This window comes from Carettochelys insculpta, chromosome 3 (assembly GCF_033958435.1).
Source record: "Carettochelys insculpta isolate YL-2023 chromosome 3, ASM3395843v1, whole genome shotgun sequence".
NCBI lineage: Eukaryota > Metazoa > Chordata > Testudines > Carettochelyidae > Carettochelys > Carettochelys insculpta.
In genome coordinates this window covers 21,738,019-21,760,027 of record NC_134139.1, presented here as the reverse complement: position 1 = coordinate 21,760,027, position 22,009 = coordinate 21,738,019, and the positions used below count along the sequence as shown (strand labels likewise).

At 42.3% G+C, this 22,009-nt stretch overlaps 1 protein-coding gene across 4 annotated transcripts in view; it reads right to left on the bottom strand.

Annotated features, from left to right (window-relative positions):
- The window catches only part of USP34 (ubiquitin specific peptidase 34), a 344,835-nt gene that overhangs the window by 252,867 nt on the left and 69,959 nt on the right, over positions 1-22,009 (bottom strand). For all 4 annotated transcript variants that reach the window (XM_074989455.1, XM_074989457.1, XM_074989456.1 and 1 more), the window contains exons 4-7: positions 16,229-16,279; positions 15,194-15,343; positions 8,932-8,999; positions 5,532-5,724 (exon numbers count right to left, since the gene is read on the bottom strand). In XM_074989455.1, coding sequence (XP_074845556.1) covers positions 5,532-5,724; positions 8,932-8,999; positions 15,194-15,343; positions 16,229-16,279 — 462 coding nt within the window. The remainder of the gene's footprint in view (positions 1-5,531; positions 5,725-8,931; positions 9,000-15,193; positions 15,344-16,228; positions 16,280-22,009) is intronic.

The following is a 22,009-nucleotide window of genomic DNA, read 5'->3' as shown; positions in this document are numbered from 1 at the left end:
CTGTTGCTGGTACTGGTACTGTCTTTGCTGAGGGTAGTACTTTTTCTTTCTGTATGGAGGGGTGTAAATCCCCAGGGTCCTAAGTGTGGCTCTTGAATCTTTACTGGAATGAAGGACCGAGTCGGTTGATTCAGCAAACAGCTTCTGCGAGTCGAAGGGAAGGTCAACTATCTTTGCCTGCAGATCCCTCGGTATACCCGAAGTCTGGAGCCAGGACTCCCTTCGCATCACCACTGCCGTAGCTGTGGAACATGCTGCTGCGTCCGCAACGTCCAGGGCGATCTGAACTCCCGTCCTCGAGGCCGCGTAGCCTTCTTGCACGATGGCCTTGAGCACCGGCTTCTTGTCCTCTGGAAGCGAGTCCATGAGGGAGGTTAACCTAGTATAGTTGTCGAAATTATGGTTCGCTAAATGCGCTGCGTAATTTGCCATTCGCAACATTAGAGTGGAGGAGGAGTAGACCTTTCTGCCGAACAGCTCTAGCTTCTTGGCATCTTTGTCTGTTCCCCCTGTCCTGAATTGGGATGTCTTTGATCTTTGTTGCGACGACTCCACCACCAAGGAATTTGGCTGTGGGTGGCTGAACAGGAACTCCATGCCCTTCGCCGGCACAAAGTATTTCTTATCCGCTCTCTTGTGGACAGGCGGAATAGTTGCAGGGGTCTGCCATATTATAGTGGCGGACTCCAAGATTGCTTCATCAAGCGGTATTGCTACTTTGGAGGAGGCCAGAGGTCTCAGATTTTTGAGGAGCTTATGGTGTTTTTCTTGTACCTCTGCTGTCTGGATGCCTTGCGTGAAGGCCACCCTCTTAAAAAGCTCTTGAAACTGTTTGAGATCGTCCGGGGGATGGACGTCCCCCGGGGCCGTAGCCTCGTCCGGGGAGGAGAGCGAGGAACCGCTGGGGTACGCCTCTCTGGACCCTTCCGGTTCCTGTTGGTGATGGTACACCCTCTCACTAGAGGTTTGCGAGGGAAAATCTCGGGGGTTCCATAACCAGTCCCCCCTGAGATGCTGGAGTCTCTGTCCCCGGTCGCAATTGCCCTCGGGGATACGAGATCGTCTGTGGGGATCTTTCCCTAGTAGATTGCCGATGGTGTCTATGCCCCACATGGTAGGGGCGACCATGGCAGTATAGGCACTGTTCTTGGGAAGGTGACCTAGACCACTCCCTTGGTGCATACCCTCTGCGTCTAGGGGAGCGAGATCGTCGAGAGATCTGGGACACTGGAGAGAGCGATTTTGAATAGTATTCCAGCGGTTCAAACCCCAGGAAGGGTGAAGGTGGTCCCAGACAGGGTGAGGCTGGTTGCAAAAATGGAGAAGGGGGCTCCGGGTAGGCTAGGGGGGACCCCTGCCTTCTGGTTGGAGTCTGCAACATAAGCGGAGGGCTGTGAGAAAGCAACTCCACAGCCCTGTCTGGAGACGGGCTGCGACGCCTCGTCTTGTGTGCAGCCTTCCCCCTCCCTTGAGGGGGTAACTCCGCCCCTTGGCGTGTAGGGGATCTCTGCCCCGTCCGCGCCGTGCTCGGCACGCTCGAGGGCGGTGCCGCACGTACAGTGTCCTCCGGTGCCTTCAGGCTGCGTGCCTGCGCGCTCTGCACCGCCGGTTCCCCGGGGGTCGGTGCCGCTGCTTGCGGTGCCGCCGGTACCGGCGCTTGTTTAGCCGCCGCCCTGCCTGCGGTGCGGGGCGGCTGCTTGATTATCAGAGGCTGAGCTGCTTCCACGTGGCTCTCCGTGCCGCCGCCAATCAGCTGTTGCTGCGGCTGGGGGCTGCTCGCTCGTCCCGTCCCGCTCGCTGTTGCTACCGGCAGGGATCGGGCTGGGGAGGCTTTCCTCCATTTTTGCGCTGATGGGGTGAGGGAGGCAGCTTTCCTTTTATGGGCCCCGGAGGGTCCCTCCTGCTGCGGCCGCTCCGGCACGTCTGGCTGGAGGGCCTTGTCGAAGAGCAGCATTTTAAGCCGCATCTCCCTGTCCCTCCTTGCTCTGGCTGTTAGCTTTGCACAGAAGGAGCATTTCTGTGTAACATGGGACTCCCCAAGGCACCTTATGCATAGACTGTGCCCATCAGACGCTGGCATTGCCTCTCGGCAGGACTCACATTTCTTAAATCCTGAAGAGGACATTGTTGGTGAGTCTTTCAGTTGTTAAACAGGTACTTAGCACCTTCTCTGTGCTGTTTTCCCCTTCTGATGGCCTGCCGCAGCAGGAGGGCTGATGGCCCTATGCTCCTGGCCTCCGGCGCTTGTTACTGGGACTGGACTGAAAGCTGTCCCGCTTGCTGTTTGTTTGTTTGGTTTTTTTTTTGAAAAATAACAACCGGCTAACTTGCAGTAGCCTAAGAACTTGAAAACTTTAAAGAAAAAACAGTTAAAACCATTGAATACGCTAACTTGGCCTTAGCCTAGTTCGGATTCCATCTGCAGCCGACGGCGGTTAAGAGGAAATGGCGGGGACCGGATCGTGCACATGGCCAGGAGCGTGCAAGGGAGCGGCGCGCGCCGGCGCATGCGCGCGCCGGCAGAAACTGCTTGGAAGATCCGATCTGCGGCACCGGGCGAGCCCGACACCTATTGTGGAGCACCCACGGGGACACTCGAAGAAGAAGCTTTTTTTCTGTCCTCTTAGCTTTACTGTGGACAAAGTCAGAATAAACATTGGTGTTTTGTTTTGTCAACAGAACTGGCATCCCACAATGCCTACCTTGATGGCTCTGTTCAGTGTTTTGATCTATGCTGCCCTGCAGACGTAAGCCCCTCACCCTTCAAAGTTCAGGAAAGTATCTGACAGCTAAGTGCTGCTTGGTTTGGGGATAAATCAATCACCACTGGATCAACTGCTGCCCGTCAATCTGGTGGGTAGTGAAGACATAACAAATACAACTTCTCTAAAGTGGATTTAGAAGCAGACTTAGTTTAATACTTGGGAGTATGCATCCTGAATCCTAATAAAATCCCAATGGTGAGTTTGTGGAGGAAGATTCTCCTGCACCAGAGTCAGATTCACAGCAGTAAAGGAACTCACTGCTGAATCAGGACAAGGTGCAGAAGGTTCCCTGGCCTATGTTTGATTGGGTCTTCATGGCCACCTCCAGGGGGTATTTGCACAGATGAAATTCATTCCCTTCTTGAATACTGCTTACAAATTGCACCTTGCCCTAATGTCTGATTCCCCAAGGTACTACAGGCAGATCTGTGATTGTCACTAACTGAGAACAATCCTGGTCAGGCAGGGTAGAATTTGAAGCCTGGACTCCTGGTCACAGTCCAGTACCTGCAATGGATCCAAGAGAGGAAAGAAAGGTGATCCCCATCAGGAGACTAAATGAAACAATAACAGATGTATAAAACACTAACTCTAGACTATAAAAACTGTTAAAACCATTTACAAAACTAGACCAAACTCTTCTCTTCTAGGACAAAGCTATGGATCCTGAAGGTTTTAATTCAAAGTATGAAACGGTGACAGCAAACTAGAGAGGCAGCTGATCCATCTCACTCATTGCCTGCTTGGATGGAGCCGTGAGGTAAACGAGGCTGCACATACAGACCAGTGGACATGACATTCAGATTCTCCAGATCCAGCTGAATGGTGGGCATATGAAATCCATAGTGGAATACCAGAGGGATCAGTGTGCAAAGAACTTTATTTATTTATTTATTTATTTATTTGACATGATTTTAGTTTTGTTTGGCCCCATACGCATCATCTGGCCAAAATGTGCATGGTCAAGCATGAGACCAAATGTGGTTACAAGACTCAAGACGGTGGCCAGAGATTAATCACAAGTATCAAATTGGGTGACGCTCAAAAAGGGATTCTGCAATTCTTACATAAATTTTTTAAATTATTCAAAAGGTAAATACTATAGTATCATAAAATAGCCCCTGTCAAACCCTCTCCCTATCTCCACCATCCTATCACACTACATATTTACAAAACATGATGGTAAATAAGATATGTAACGTATCGCCATTAATGCAGTATTTAAAAAATGCTTTTATTGAAAATAGGTTGGGGGTTGTTTTGTTTTGAACTCTCTGGAGAACAGGACACAGACTGCCAAAGCCAACTAGACCTAACAGCACATGAAGATAATCTGAACATTAATTACCTGGCTTAATTCTAGATTTAGAATTCCAGCTTTTGTTATTGATTCATTATTTTGGCATACTGCCAAGTTTTATGCCACTTAATTCATCTCTCTAGTTATGTCTATGAAAGATTAGATAGATTAGTAAAATGTTGGTAAATATCAATTTTACCTTTCATTCAAACCAACAAAAACACATTTCTTCCAATGATAATTGAAGTTTACAGGTAGGCAAAGAGAGAAAAATATTGCTTGACAACTTATTAGAACCCATCATTACTTTGCAATGGAATCTTTATTGCTGTAGGAATTACAAAACTACCAAAACTGAATGAAACATGAAAAACTGAGCTGGGGATCAGAACTGATGAAAAATGAAGAAATTAGCACAGCAACAATGTGAGTTCAAAAGACTGGCAGCTATGCTTAGTATTTTATTGTTGCAAGGAGTTTTATTTTCTCCTAGTAAAAACTACACTGCAAATAGGAGACACACTAAAACCACCCAGACCACGACACAAATATTTTATAAAAAATGTACTGTACTTCAAATCAGTTTTAACAAAGTATTATTTTTACAACTGAAATGAATATGGATTTAAAATATCACATGCTTTAAACGCTGCAATCATAGATCTCAAAAGTTCTAAGGCAGTTCATCCGAAGGGATTATCTGCATGTTAGAGATCAGTTTTGCAATTATATAAAAAATTACCACTTTCAAATATTTTATCTGAATTTTTATAAAATATCAAAAATACCTATTCAAATATACAGCCATTAAAACTGTAAGTTGTTTTATTACTATTTTACATTCTAAGTGTCCAAAATCCAAAGCTTCTTTCATAACCTCTTCCTCAGTTGGTTTTTGAATGCTTTCTGTTGATAAATATATCTGTTTCAGTCAAAATCTAAATGATGCTAATGATACATGAATGCTCTCACTCTGAGAAAACATGCTATAATGACCAATTGTCAATGTAAGATTCTACAGTAAACAGAGAAACCACTTACAGAGAACACCAAAATAAGAATCTTTTTTTAAAAAACAGCTTTAAGTCCTTTATTAAGCTACAAGTTCAAATATAAGGACCCAACTATTTGATGGCTATACAACACCATGTTCTATTTTGTATAGTAAATGTCTTGGGGAGAGGGTTCCTGTTCAATATATTGTAAAAATATGGAGCCATACTTCAATCACCTCTCTGAAGACAATTTATATGAAGCACAGAAAAATCAGATGAGTATGACAAAAGACAAATTACAACCCCCATTTTAATGGCTGTTTATGATTATTTTACTGTGACTGCTTTTTAAGATGATTCCGCTGTCCTTTTCTGAAGTTTCATGAAAAGAACTACAATTTGTAAACAAAGGGAAATAAAATGTTCTTTCCTAAATATAATTTTACGTTTAAAAAAAAAAAAAAAACTTACTGTTATTTGACTCAGGCCAGCCAACCTCATTGTTAGAGTTGGAGACATAAAGTACTTAAACGCAAGATCAAGACTTTCTTTATCAAAACACAAGGCTGTATCCAATGGTTCTTTAACTGTACTCCACATTAAATCAGCCATGTTCCGGGCAGCACTCTGTCTCAGCTCTTGGTCTGACAGTTTACATAAATACCTAAAATAAATTATACAAAAAAAAAAAAAGAAATATATGACAGGATTCCTAATAAAACATATGTGAAATAATGGTCCATCACGAGTATTTCAAATTTGTACTTCTAGCAGTCTTTATAATATTATTAATCCTAAAAATACTTATTTTCATGGGCAATCTGTGTGTTAATTGATCAAACAAAATGCAAAGTGAGAAGGAAGAAACAGAGCTGTATATATGTATTTGGGTCATAAGGGCTACGTCTACACGTGCACGCTACATTGAAATAGCTTATTTTGATTTAGCGACAGTCTACACGTCCTCCAGGGCTGGAAACGTCGACATTCAGCGTCGACGTTGGGCAGCACCACATCGAAATAGGCGCTACAAGGGAACGTCTACATGCCAAAGTAGCACACATCAAAATAAGGGTGCCAGGAACAGCTGCAGACAGGGTCACAGGGCGGACTCAACAGCAAGCCACTCCCTTAAAGGGCCCCTCCCAGACACACTTGCACTAAACAACACAAGATCCACAGAGCCAACAACTAGTTGCAGACCCTGTACATGCAGCATGGATCCCCAGCCTCCGCAGCAGCAGCCAGAAGCCCTGGGCTAAGGGCTGCTGCACATGGTGACCATAGAGCCCCGCAGAGGCTGCAGAGAGAGTGTCTCTCAACCCCTCAGCTGATGGCCGACATGGAGGACCCCGCTACTTCAATGTTGCGGGACGCGGATAGTCTACACATTCCCTACTTCGACGTTGAACGTCGAAGTAGGGCGCTACTCCCATCCCCTCATGGGGTTAGCGACTTCGACATCTCGCTGCCTAACGTCGAAGTTAACTTCGAAATAGCGCCCAACACGTGTAGCCGTGACAGGCGCTATTTCAAAGTTGGCGCCGCTACTTCGAAGTAGCGTGCACGTGTAGATGCGGCTAAGAAGTCCTGTGGCACCATATAAACTAACAGATATTTTGGAGCGTAAGCTTTCGTGGGCAAAGACCCGCTTCATCAGATGCATCTGATGCAGATCACCTGATGAAGGGGGTCTTTGCTCACAAAAACTTATGCTCCAAAATATCTCTTAGTCTATAAGGTGCCACAGGACTTCTTGTTCTCGAAGATACAGACTAACACGGCTACCTCTCTGATATTTGGGTCATGTGTCCTTAAACTTCATTACACCACAACCCCTTTGTGACAACAAGTAGAACTATAAAACCCCAGCAGTGGGGGACTCAAACCTGAGCCTACCAAAGCCCCAGGCAGGAGGGGATCAAATCCAAACTAGACCCCCATCACTCGTGTAGGAATGCAAAGAGGGACAGAGCTGAAGCCCCCAAGGTTTCAACCCTGGACATGGGGTCTGGAACCTGAGCCCTTTTGCCTAGGGTTGAAGCTGAAGCCTGGGCCCCAACAAGTCTAACAACAGCCCTGACAACCCCATGAAAATGGGGTCCCAACCCACTTTAAAGTCCCAATCCACAGTTTGAGAATAGCTGAGTTAGCTTCTATAAATAAACGTGGAGAACAGTGAGGGTAGAGTGATGACCTGAAAGGACACTTCAAGTGGCATTATGGCATAGTTTAAAGGCTAATAAAATTGACCTTAATAACGCTGCAGTCTCCACTTGTATAGTTCGACTTTGCAAAGAGGACCTCTCGAGATACTTTGGGGTGGGGGGAGGTAGCATTACAAAAGTCAACCTTAGAGTCCCTCAAAATCAACCTGTTGAGTGCTGGAGTGCAGATGGAGAGTTTATAAAAATCAAACTTAGACCCCTAAATTTGACTTAATCTCCTACTGTAGACCACAGCTAAGTCAATAAAACGTTAGGACAATCAGTCAAGCATGTCAAATACAAGCCAGTCAGAACTGTAATTAAAATACAGAGTATTAGTTACTTTACTGTAACTTAATTTTCACACATTAAGGAGACGTTAGTTACTGTGCCTTTTTGTAACTGAAATTTAATTTAAATAAATTACTAACAATTTAAATTGGTATGATTATATTTTATTATTCTGACAAATAAAATATGCACTTTTGCAGAATTTTTAATTTTTTTGGCACAAAATCTACTAGGATCATATGATCAGGTTTCTGCAGCAGCAGCAGTGTATTTCAAGAGAACTCACCACTTTAAACTAGTCCACCATCTCCTGACAGTGTAGAAAGCAAAGCAGCAACAGTTTGATGGTTCAGTCTACACACTAAAAAAACTGTGTGACCTAGCCACATCAAGACAATCATGCTTATAACCTCTTCCATCAGTAAGGTTAAGACATACAATACTGGCATCTTTAAGATAACCATCCATGTTTAAGGCTATGATTTAGTCATGGGTATTTTTTAGTGAATGTCATGGACCGAACACAGGCAATAAACATAAATTCATGACCCATAACTTACTAAATCCTATCAGGGTGAGGTGGTAGTAGACTACTGCTCTGTGTTCCATCGCACTAAACTTATGCCAGATAAATGCATTAGTCTTTAAACTGCCACAGCACTCCTTGTAATTTATACTAACAACAGTATTGACAAAAAAAACAGAATTTAACTACTGCCTTTGAACAGGTTCAAAAATTTGAATTCTAATCAGTATGGTCAGCACCACAGAAAAGTGTTAAAAATTTAAATATTTGTCAACATTCTAAATTTGGATCAATACATGCAGATTGGACAAGCCTGCGTTAAAAGCTTTTATGACTTAAAGCTCATTTATACTAAGGCCTTTATACTGCTCTAATCATGTAGAGAGGCCTCAATGTCAACACATTTTAAGGCTCTTTAACATTTCCAAACTAGCAAAAAGATACATTATTTTAATGGTAATCAGGACAATAAAGTTCTTGTCTTGCTACCAGGAAAATCAGGCAAGATCAAAGCATGAAATAATTCCTCAGTCTTAAACAACTGCGGACAGATCACCACATACAGAACACTGGAAATCAGACATCGGCTGGTAATGTAAAGCTCATTCACTACCCTACCCAGGCAATAAAAAGGTACCTCTGCCTATTTTCAATATCAGCCCACCAGCAAACAAGCCAAAGGGAGAGAAAAAAATTCCCAGTCCCACATATGGTGATCAATTAGACCCTGACCATGTGGGCAAGACATAGAAATGGCTTGAACTTTAAGAAACTTTGCGTTCTGGTACAATTTAGATTTTTAAATGTGCTTTGTCAAATAGTGAAACTTTTTTATATTAAAGCTTACCTGATAACATAGGTCCTAAAAGGTATAATGTGCTGCATTACAGCAGGGATGTGTAACCATATCCTGATCTAGAAGCAAATACAAACATAAATAAACTTTAATTATATATGTTTATAAAGGACAAAAACATGTGAAAGCCAGTGATGAAGCTGAGAAATGCAAACCTTTGTCAAAAAAATTAGGCTTTGGGATAAAATGGTTACTCACCTTCTCGTAACTGTTGCTCTCTGAGATGCAGCGCTTGTGTCCATTCCAGTCAGGTGGATGTGCAGCTCATGAAAGCATAAAAGCCTGAAGATTCTGCCTCTAGCAGCATCCATCAGATAAGCCTGGACAACCACTGGAGTGGTGCCATTATGCAGTCTAATACATAGCTCTGCCAACCCATGCATTCTCCAGTTCCTTCATGCTGGCAGCTCTAACAGGGGTAGGAGGATAGGTACTGGAATGGACATGAACACGACATGTCCAGGAACAACAGTCACAAGAAAGTGAGTAACCACTTTTTCTTCTTCAAGTCTTTGCTCATGTATATTCCAATCAGGTGACTCAAAACTAAGTTTAGAAGGTGGGGTCAGAACGTTACACTGATTGGAGCACTCCCCTGCTGATGATCACATTGTCCCTAGCCGCCAGGGTAATTGCATATTGTGCAGTGAACATGTGGCTACATGACCATGTCACCGCTCTGCAGATTTTCTGAGCTGTGACCTGTGCCAGGACTGCTGTGGGTGAAGCCTGTGTCCTAGTGGTGTGTGCTGTAAGTTCAGGTGTGGGGACTCCTACAAAGTTGTAGCACTTTGCAAATGTAGGACACTGTGTAACAGGAGACACATTGAGATGATACAGACTGACCCTTCCCTCTATCTGCAATTGCTACATATAACTGGACTGACTTCCTGAACCATCTAGTTCTCTCAGTGTAAAAAGCCAAAACCCTGAGAACATCCAGAGAGTGGAGTGCTTGTTCCCAACCACTGGAATGTCCTCAAACTGTAACACAAATTTTGGGAAGAAAGCAGGGCAAGGTCATAGCCGCACCTTGTCCTTATAGAACTTGATGTAGAGGGGACTATGATATCAGGACTCTAAGCTCTTAAACACTCCTAAGCCGCGTCTACACGTGCACGCTACTTCGAAGTAGCGGCACTAACTTCGAAATAGCGCCCGTCATGGCTACACGCGCCGGGTGCTATTTCGAAGTTAACTTCGACGTTAGGCGGCGAGACGCCGAAGTCGCTAACCCCATGAGGGGATAGGAATAGCGCCCTACTTCGACGTTCAACGTCGAAGTAGGGACCGTGTAGTCGTTGCGCGTCCCGCAACTTCGAAATAGTGGGGTCCGCCATGGCGGCCATCAGCTGAGGGGTTGAGAGATGCTCTCTCTCCAGCCCCTGCGGGGCTCTATGGTCACCGTGGGCAGCAGCCCTTAGCCCAGGGCTTCTGGCTGCTGCTGCGGAGGCTGGGGATCCATGCTGCAGGCACAGGGTCTGCAACCAGTTGTAGGCTCTGTGTATCTTGTGTTGTTTAGTGCAAGTGTGTCTGGGAGGGGCCCTTTAAGGGAGTGGCTTGCTGTTGAGTCCGCCCTGTGACCCTGTCTGCAGCTGTGCCTGGCACCCTTATTTCGATGTGTGCTACTTTGGCGTGTAGACGTTCCCTCGCAGCGCCTATTTCGATGTGGTGCCGCGCAACGTCGAAGTTGAACATCGACGTTGCCAGCCCTGGAGAACGTGTAGACATTACTCATCGAAATAGCCTATTTCGATGTTGGCTTCACGTGTAGACGTAGCCCTAGACAAGGTTATGGCCACTAGGAAAGCCACATATATAGACAAGCAGGGAGCATGTTGCTTAAGTTCAAATGGTGGTCTCATCAGTCAAGAAAGGTCTAGCTCAGCGGGCAACCTGCCTGCACTGCAGTCCACTGAGGTTCTGTGTGTGCCCTGAAAGACATTGCCCTCAGCATTGCCAGATTCCCTTGGCTTTTGCCATGTCGTTTTTTCCACATGAAGGTGCATGCCAATTGAACAGAACATTGACTGCAAGAGCTGTGCGCTCCCTCTGCCACCAACCAAAATGCTACTACAGTTCAATGGGCAGACCCCATAAATTCTAGGCATGAAAAATGGAGTTTGCAAATTTCATCCTGAAAGATTGTCTTGCTTAAGATACTTTTGCAGCCCACTGAGATGAAGGATGGCCACTCATGTGGTCTACTCACTAGCCTAAGTTGCCCACCACTGAGGTAGGTCAAGGTTCCATCCTGGGATGGACTGACAGACTGAGGAAATAGTCTGTTTAATGCTTTCAAGAACTGACCAACCATGCAATTAACAAATACCAATTGTCCCAGCCCCCAGATTAAAGGCTGATATGGCAACTATGTGAACCTTACTGACAATATCGAAAGCCCTTGGTTCTTCAGGTGGAGAGGGAAGTCCAGAATAAGTAGTAGGGAGGCTGGCACTAGAGATGAACAGTACTGCATTAACCAGACTGAAAATCTCTTCCACTTCACAAGGTAGGTGACAATCACAGAAGGTTTCCTGCTACCAAGAAAATCTTGATGAACTTTGAGAAGGTAAGTGCCATGGGGTTTAGTCGTGGCCATGAGGTGCAACAACTTGAAGTTCAGGTGTTTTGGAGATGACATGATCTTGTGTCAGAAGGTCTGCAAAGAGCAATCGGGTGATTGGGTCTCTATTGACATGTCTAAAAGGTACGGGCACCCACGCTAATGGGGCCAGGCTTGCGTTATCAATATGACCTGAGCTCGCTCAGTCTTGATATTGAAGAGTACTCTACGAACAAGTGGAACAGATGCAAAGGAATGAGGAATGCATTGTCACAGGAGTCCAGAATGTGGTTTTGGAAGAGCCAAACTGCTGGCACTTCCTGTTGAGGTGTATGGTGAACAGGCCAACCTGGAAAAAACACCAAGGAAGAGATGCTGTATGGAGGATCCACCGACCACACGTCAGATTGGAGGCAAAGAGGTCCCACCATAAGTAAGATTCTGAGTCTCTACTCACAATCTTTAAGTGTCCATGGACAAACTTTTACAGATGCAGTACTTCTCTTTTTGGTGCCTTTAGTCACTCAGAGCAGAGATCACTCTTCAGCATAAGCTTGCTACAGGCAAGGCAAGGTTTGAACCCCAGGGACTGAGGCATGTGGTGATGAAGGGAAAGGAGGAGGAAGGGGTACACCTAACACTAAGGAAATTAATATGACTAACTTTAATTAACGAACTGTACTGCCTAAACAGATATGCTACTACCAGTGGTGCTTGCTGGGGCAGGAGCAAGAGGTTCTGAATGCCATCACTGGGTTTAAGATGGAACTGGGATGTAGGAGAGTTGACAGGGTTATATATGAGGCACCGTAATGGCCCCACTCCAAGGGGTGCCCCAGCCAACCCAGTAGATGCTGCTAGGAGAAAAACCTTCCCACTTCCATGCGCACACATCCACCCCTGATCAGAATACACGTGCAGAAGCAGTCAAAGAAAAATGCTGGCTTTTTGTTAACTTGTGTAGCTTCCAGTGAGATTTTTTTGATACTTTGGGTTCATCCACATTACAACTGCAACTGTGAATTTGTCATCACTTAAGAGGTATAACTATCTTAAGCAGTTAAATGTAACATGACAGAGCTGTTTTTCTGCCATGATGTTTGCACAGTCATATTTACCATGTTAACCTTGTTCGTGTCAGTGCATTCTGAGAAAAACAAGTGCAGCTATCTCATACTGCCTCTTCCAAGGACTGTGATGCCCAAAAACATACAGAGAACATCTTACAAATAATGAACTCTGAAATGCCCCACAGCAAATGAGTTGCATTCACACTGCCCCTCACTATCCAACAATTGTTTAGTCTACCATTTGAGAGGCGACCAACCGTTGTGAAGTAAAAAAGAGGCCAACCTACTCATGATCCTCACTCAGCCCTTAAATCCTCTGCCTCAGCACCACAGCCACATCCATGAGCATATACATATCTGTATTGAAAGTAATAGGTAAAGCATCATCATTTCCGATACTGACATATCTTCAGACATACCATGCTGATCTACCTGTCTGTACACTCCTTCCCACAATATCAATTCCCAGAGACCCCTTGCAATCCCAGTGCATTTTTCAGAAAGAAAACAACCTCGTATATGGCTTTTCTGAAAGTAGAAATTCAGCATCTAAGCAATGAGGCAAACAGGAGCTCTAGCTTTATAGCACTTCTCCTTGAGGTAATGCACAACAGTAACATGAGATGTATTTCAGCTCACTGGCCTCTCTCTCTTCTACCATGCTGGACCACATCACTTGGTCTGGCAGCAGCTTCCTGGTACAGGCATTGCCAACTCAATGGTACAACACTGTGCACAGGACCATAAATTGCAGCATTTTAGATAAAAGATTAAAGAGGACTTCTAAATCAAATGCCCTACTCCAGATATCTGTTCACAGATGATGAAACAATGGATTACCAAAAAAAAATGCAACAACATGCCCACATGCTGTGTACATACTCACAAGTTACATTCCTGTGAAACCGTACGATCTTAGTGGCCCTTCTTTTTCAGATTATACTTCCTCAAAATAAAATCTCCACCAGTCAGCAGCAACGTTTTACAACATGTCTTCGGATCACTCCCAAATTTCTGCACAGGGAGTATTTCAAACTTACAGTACTTGTTTCAGATTCAACGGCCTCAGCATGCCTCCTTGAACCATCCAGGTCCAGTGAAGAATAGCTGGGTAGCAACTCTCTTGGATAGTCTATCTGCATATGTGCAGCACAATTCACCCTAGGCACAGAACCTAGTAGGCCAACTCAAAGCCTTCTCCTTTACCAACTAGCATACATTCATAAGACTGAGAATAATTTGCCTGCATCAAAGACCACATAAATTCATAAGTATTTCATATCTTTCTTCAAATGATTTTCTTATCTTTGCCTGCTAATTAATAAACATTCACCACAAACTTCTAATGTAGACTCACATATTTTTCCATTTTGTTCTGCATTATAGTCAGCTGCCTGCTAAAAGGCAACATGCCTTGATCACACCAGGGTTTTGTTTTGTTTTTTTTAAACATAACTTCAAAAGTTTTATACATTAAAAAGAGCAACTTAGAAGTAGCAATCAGACCACTTTTTACTATTTCTTCATCCTTATTTTATGATGATTAAGTAGTTCTTCACAACAACTTCAAGACTAGCACAGTAATCATTGCCTTCTCTAGTCAAAATTTCACACTTCCACAGGAGAAACTAAAAGTCAACACACTTCTCTGCAACTGCTGGTAGACAGGATACACTTCTAGTCCTCACTTATGGAGAACAAGAGAACAGGGAGTGAAGTAACACAGCTACTAGAGCTGAAACCTGTACATTTGAAATAAAGGAGTTTGCCTCCACATATTACAGTTAATTCACGATGGTGATTTAATTTTTGTTTAAAAAAATGAAAGACATCACTAATTTTTGTTTTCAAGTGCAGACAATTAAAAATGTCTCCCTTTGGGAATTTTTGAAGTGTCTGGTTCACATTCCTCTGGGTGGAAAGCACAGACCAAACATAACTTAGGAGTCACAAAAGACATATCACCCACTATTACCTCATGAACAGCTTGGATTTTACTGCCTTGAAAACTAATCTATTCATAAGAGAATTAGTCAAAAAACAACGCTATAGGAACAGCCATACTGGTTCAGGCCAACGATCCATCCAGCCCAATATCCTGTCCCCATGCTTTCCTGGGCTGAATAAATTAGGAGCTATGGGGAGGCAGCAGGGGCAAGGAGTGATGCAGCTGAATGGGGCAGTTGGAGGAGTTTGCAGAGGGCTGGAGCCTGAAGCCCTGCGTTCAGAGCCCAAATCCCTGCAGCTAGACAATGCTGCTCAGGGAGGGACTCTAAAGCTGTGTGGCCAGAGCCAGGTGCTGAGTCCCAAAGCCTGCGTCTCACTGCAATGGGAATGTGGAGAACTCACGAGCTGCTTGCTCTTTCAGTGTTGTATCACTGGTATTTCCAGAAGTGGAAAGGGCCCAACCTCTGCTAATGACCCCTGCACCCAATAGCTGATGTTGCCCCACTGGAAAGGGCAATCCCTAGACATCATTCTCTCTGTCAAGAGAAAATTGCATCTTTTTTCTGGCTCCAGAGCCCTCTTCTTCAACTTCTCCCAGACTTACAGTCTCTCCCACTTTATATTTGTTGCATTTGGTTTAAAAGTGTAACCAAATCAGGACAATACTTACATTAGATACTACTGTAATAAATGCATGAGCTATAACAAATGGCAATGTATCGGGATTTCCATATTCAAAACAATCCTTCATGAGGGAAAGGCCATTTTTTCCACAAAATAGACAAACGTAACGAAGCAAGTGCAATGGTACTTCTACATCCTAAAGAAAAGGAAGAAGAAAATAACAGTGTTATTTAAAAACAAATGGACTACTTAAAAAACACTTAAATACATACAAGATAAGAGTTCAAGTGAGCAAAATTAATGTATCATATACTATAAAATAAAAAACAGTCATGCTTAACACTCACAGAAAACACTTAAGTTGTATCTCATAATGCTCTGTCTAAACATATCAGTGGGATAAACATCAGAGAAGGGGAGGAGTTATTTAATTTAAGAAACAATGTTGGGACAAGAAGAAATATATATAAACTAGCCATCAATTAGTTTAGGCCTGAAATTAGATGAAGGTTTCTAATCAGAGGAGTGAAATTCTAGAACAATCTTCCAGAGGGAAAGTGCAGGGGAAAAACAACTTTTTTCAAGACTGAACTTCCATAAATTTGTCAAGGGATGGTATGATGAGATTGCCTACAATAGCATCCAACCCCATCCAAGACTACTATTAGCAAATATCTCCATCAGTCTGACTCGGCCACTGGATGGAGAGGGCTTTGAGTTACTACAGAGAATTCACTCCCAAATGCCTGGTTAACAAGTCACACCCACATACTCAAGGTATCACCATATTAGGAGCTGGGAAGAAATTTTTCCCCTGGTCACATAGGCAGAGCAGATGGAGGGCTTTCATCTTTGTTCCCAGGTGGAGCACTAATCCCTTGATTTTTTGAAATAGAGTAAATTGTGGATTCTCTGTAATTTGACACCTTTTAATCAAGATTTGAGGATTTCAGAAATTCTGATTTATTATAGGAGTGGGTAGGTGAGGTTTTGTGGCTTGTGATGTGCAGGACATCAGACCAGATGATCATAATAACTTTGGTCTTAAAGTCTACAAGTTTTTGAAACATATGTGACTTACATTCATATCACAGAACGCCCCTAATATATTGCTTTCTTGGGCAGAAATATCCTGGTTTAAAAAAAAAAAGAGAAATAAATATAATTAGCTAACAGTAGGAATAAAAATAAACTGTGAAACAAACACAAACACTCATGATGCACAGCCCTGAAACCTGTGGGGGAAGGATAGCTCAGTGGTTTGAGCATTAGCCTGCTAAACCTGGGGTTGTGAGCTCAATCCTTGAGGATACCATTTAGGGATTGGAGCAAATAGATGTCTGCGATGGTGCTTGGTCCTGCCAAGAGGACAGGGGACTGAACTACATGACCTCCCAAGGTCCCTTCCCATTCTAAGACATAAATATGTGTGTAACTCAAGCAGAGCAAGGTTTAAATCTTAAAGCTTCCAAATTGACATTTTCCATTTTCAAATTAAACTATTTTTAAATTGCATTTACAAATATGTACTTATAAACTGAGGACAATGCTCCAGCCATAAGGGGAATTTTTTTAAAACTAAGTTTTCCATTTTGGAATTCTTCTACACAAATTCAGATGTTTCTGTTACCAACAAGAAGGCAATGTACTCAAACTCCCGAAATTCTGTACGTAAATGAACAGTGAATATACGACGTAATCATAAATGTAATGAATATTCAAGAGCTAAAAGTTTTAAGTTAGTCATCTTAGTTCAGTTTATTAAACTTTTTCAAGTTCAACTTTAACATGCTTACTAGTTTTACAAGCTGTCAGGTATTTGTGTATCTGATATCCTTAAAGGGACACAGTTAAATTACAAATGATAGATCTTAAAAAATGAGAAAAGTATTGTTGCAAGTAATATTTAAGATTAATATAACTAAAAAGTTTAACAAAAGCAACTTTTAATATGTTTACATTGTGCATTGAACAGCATTTTGTAAAAATTCCATTTTGCTGTTTTCCCCTGTTAAATCAATTTCCTTAATTTTTTTACGACTTTCACACACCAAGAGAGAAAACGTATTTAAATTGTAAAATATGACTGTAAAAATCACAAAACTTGTTTGGATGCTATCAAACTAATTTTTACCTTTCAAAAAATATTAGGTTTTCATGTTCACTTTCTCTTTAAATTCATTTCATTAATTATCAAAGCATTGTTTAAAATTACACTACTGGAGGTATTTTAGCTGTGATGCAGTCAAACTCTAAAATATGAACTAACCTTACAATATAGGAATCTAAACGTATCACATATTTCCCCTTCAGGCTGAACTCAAAATCATCACTAAATTAATAGTGTTCTTTGTCAATTTTTTTCCAAATATTAAAACAGTTTTGTAGTGAGTAGGCAACACATTTTTCTGTCAAACAGATAAGAAAAATTAGTGCTTCTGTGCACTGCCCAAAGCACCAGCAGAAACTGATTACATATGAGGAAATCATCACTTGTTCAGGGAAGGAGAAACTGTTCATCAGTTAAAGCACAGTTCTTAGCACCTGGCAGCTGAAAGACAGCGGAAGTCTATGCATTAAGCGGAGTTTCCTACAAGTGTATCTGGAATGTCAAGTAGCTGCTTTGCATACTTCTTGTCTCAAGATTTCTCTTCCTAGGAATTAGCCATGTTGGAGTAAATACTAACAACAACAGGACAAGAGATCTTTGCAGCCTTCAAGAGACAAAAAGTATTTGATTTTCTTGGCAAGACTGAAACTGAAAACCTGACAGGCTGGGAGTGCTAAACAGAATGCTCAGGGCATGCAGAATTCCAGCAGGTCACCTTTTGAACCAAGTAAAAGCAGGGAGTTTCCTAGGAGAATCAAACAAAACAACACCACACACCTCAAAGGTGAAACACCTTCACTGATGTGTTATGTGAACACAACCTTGGGAACAAAAGTGTAATAAATTTCCTATTTACATAAAAGGCATTTTGGGACCTGCCACCAGAGCTGCTAATTGCCTCATTCTGAGACAAAATGTGGGGGAGGACATAAAAATAGCTGCCTTTTCTGTTTGACCTTTTACTGAGCCACTAAAGACTGATCTGCTAACTGTTTTAACGTTCACGGACTGGTCCTGCCTGGAGGTCTACACTAGCCCAGAAGACCAAGACACTCAGGGTCAATCTTCCAGGGTTCGATTTTGTGCATCTGGTAGGAATGCACGAAATTGACCTCTCAGGGATCACAGTCAAGCCCTGCACTCCTTGTGAAACGTAAGGAGTAAGGGGGGTCAACAGCAGAAACTCTCCCATCCACCTTCTTCAGTAAGGACAGACAAGTAAGCCAAGCGCAGATACATAGATTCCAGCTATGCAATTGCCATAGCTAAAATTGCGTATCTGCAATCGACTTACTTTGCCCAGTATAGACATAGCCTTAGTGTCTGTGTATTTCTTCTGATGGTTTCAGAAACCCATCGCTTCCAGAAAAATTTTAAAAAAGGCTCTTTCTAGACAGAAACTTATTCTACACTTTCTGAACCCACATAATTTAAGTCTGAATAAAAACCAGTCATGACAGAAGGTCATGGATGTAGGACAGATAAAATTAACAAATGTCTCAGCCATTTACACCAGGTCTGCAGACCTCAGGCATCTCAACCACATTAGGGCTCTTTGAATTACCCTGCTTTGGGTCCTTGTCATTTTTCGAAACATTTTCGCTATCAATGATGTCAATCCCATGAACAGCACGCTAGACTTCATGGCTACGTAAGAGTGTCATGAACTGAGACCTCTTTTTGCATAAAGAATGTTAAACAGATATTACTTTTTCATTGGGGTCAACAGATTTCTTTTCACATGAGTCTTTCTTCTAGATCTATTCCCTCAAGTGGGCTTTCTTCCAAATAACCAAGACCAACTGTAGTATTCTAGTGTCCCAAAGCACACAGAATTTCACTAGACAGGAGACTTTTCATCTGGTTAACATGATAGACTCTTATATCACCACTTTGGTTTTGTGGTCCATGCTGGTTTAAACAGGACATGACCACAACAAACTTGGCTGAACTAAGGTGTACTTGTCTTGTCCATGGGTTTAAGGCTAGGGCTGTGTCTACACTTGCCCCCAACTTCGAAGGTGGCCTGATAATCAGGGCCATGAGAGATTATTAATGAAGTCCTGAGGTGAATACAGAGCACTTTAATTAGGCTAATTTTCGCCCACGCAGCAACTTCAAGTAGTCAAACTTCAAAGCTGCCAAGGGGAAAAATTAGCCTAATGAAGTGCTACATATTCACCACAGCACTTCATTAGTAATCTCCCATGGCCCTGATTACCCGCCCACCTTTGAACTTGTGGGCAAGTGTAGACACAGCCTATGTCTCACTACCCTAAAATCCAACAATTTTTATGCCAGTTCTTTGTCCTGGAAGGCCACGTCCACTGTGCTGTCAACATGCCTACGTAGGCTCCCGATACTCCTGACTGGCACCCTTTGTCACCCATACCCTTTCTGGCTCCTAAATGGAATTTTCCTTCAGAATGATTTTTCTTTTCATCTCAGATAACTCTCATTCTTGCCTCTTCCACTTTCACCCATTTACTGTGAAAAAAGAGACAGCAACTGCCAGCATTAAAAAAAAAAAATACTCAGAGGGGAGATATGTTCTACAACCCACAGAATTTAGGGCAGGACAGCAGAGTCCCCAGGAGGCTCAGATGTAAAAAAAGAAATAATTGTTGTTTGTTTTCTCTTTCTCGTTAGATATTTCAGTGTTGTGATACTTTCTGACATAAGAGAATTCTCCCAACTAAATCTCTCTGTTCTCCCACATGTGTGAGAATCTACAAAGGTTCCATCAAGTACCGGGTAAAAGCATAAGAAGATTTTTAGACTGATTGTCTGACTGCTGCTAGAACTAACATTATCTGTTGAGAAGGTCCTTAGAATTGAGGTTGGCTCAAAGAGAAAAAATGTGAATTGCTAATGTTGCATTCAATCAAGATGACCATATAATGCGTGTGTGAAATTGGTAGAGATGATTGTCTGCAGCTGTAATTGTTTTGTATGGAAGCTGCTTGACATTTTAACAAGCCAAATTTTACCAGATTCTTTACCCACAATGAAGTGGTATGAATGCATCTCTACAAACCTGAAGAACTTATGAAACCACCTACAGAATGAGGAAGATGGTCCATTTTGAAATAGAAATTACCCTTTCCCCCCCCCCACAGCAGATATTAATGTGAAGGTTAAAAGCTTTTCCTCCAAACTCAATAAAACTTTACTGCGCACAGTAACCAGAGCCCACATTTCATGAGAAAGAAATTCCTCTTTCATATACTGCAGTCAGAGACACTTTCTCCACTTATTTTTCATCTAATTTTCTTGGGGATATCTATGGGACTTACACAGAAATCTCTCTCAGGTCTTTGCAAGTTCAAAATCTTGTCTCTCTCACCAAAAGAGCTCTTCCAATAAAATATATTAATTATCTTATCCACCTTCCCCCTTTACTATTAAAAATAGATAGATTTCAGTTTATATCTATTGCAGAAAATTCTGTGCAACTGACCACACTTTTCATTTCCCCATAAGATTTAGTTAGCCGTATCATTATATTATGGCAGAAATCAAAATTTGCTAGATTTATTACAAATTTGATATGAGAAAACTAACTGAAAGTGGGATTTTTGATTTGGTTAGCAAGAAGATAGCAAAAGAAAGTAATGCAGCTATCCCCGCCCAGGTCACACGTTATTTTGATATATTCAAGAAGTAATAGCATCTGCTCATCCAAGTGATCAGGAATGCAAATGGTTATATTATTGAGAGTACCAGTCAGTCATAATACAGACAACCAATTTATATTAGAGCCTGGTCTTCTTGCACTAAGTCCACGCATCAGCCAAAAAAATTTAAGTGTTCCTTTTGAAATTTGTAACTCTTCATGGCATGAAAACAACACAGACAAGTATTTCCATAAAAAATGTTATCTTCTTTCGAAGAGAAGGAAGTGCGTTTATACACAAAAAAATGTTGCTCCAGAGCTGTTCTGGCATGTTCATGTGAAGGACAGTGAGAAAAACTAAAGATCCTTTTTTCCCCTTCCCAATGATCCCATGGGCTACGTCTACAGTAGAGGGTTTTGTTAACAAAAGTCGCAGAACATCTACACACAAAGGCTAGATCTACATTAGAAACGTCTGTCTACAGAAGTTAGTCAGAAGAGATGTTCCAATACAACTTCTGTTGACAGATCGTGTCTATATATAGAAGCAGATCGATGTTTTGATCAACTCTGTTGACAAAAGGGTCTTCTGAAGCGTTGACAGTTTCTGTCAACAAAACGCATTATGACTACATCCAAAGAGTTTTGTTGAAAAAACTCAAGAGTACCTACACACTAAATGTGTTTTGTCAACAGAAAGTACTGACAAAAAAGCTGTGCAACTGCTCCGGGAGCCCTTCTGTCAACAAAGTGGAGCAAAAGATCAATCCAATTATGCGTAGATGCAATCTGTCGACAGAAGTTTTGTAGGAACATCTCTTCCGACAGTAACTTCTGTAGACAGATGCCTGTAGTGTAGATGTAGCCATGAAGAACAGAGGCAAAATCCCTTTCTTTTTAACATAAGTTTTAAGCAATATGGAAGACAAAAAGATACACCTACCCTCACTGGACTTTATTACTGTGTAACTGCATTGCAGTCTTTTATTTATGATAAAAGTATAAAAGGAATTATGAAGGCCAGTCTGAAGTGTGGTAGGAAAAGAGAAGTTACTCACCTGTAGTAAAGAGAAGTTACTCACCTGTAGTAAAGAGAAGTTACTCACCTGTAGTAACGATGGTTCTTCGAGATGTAT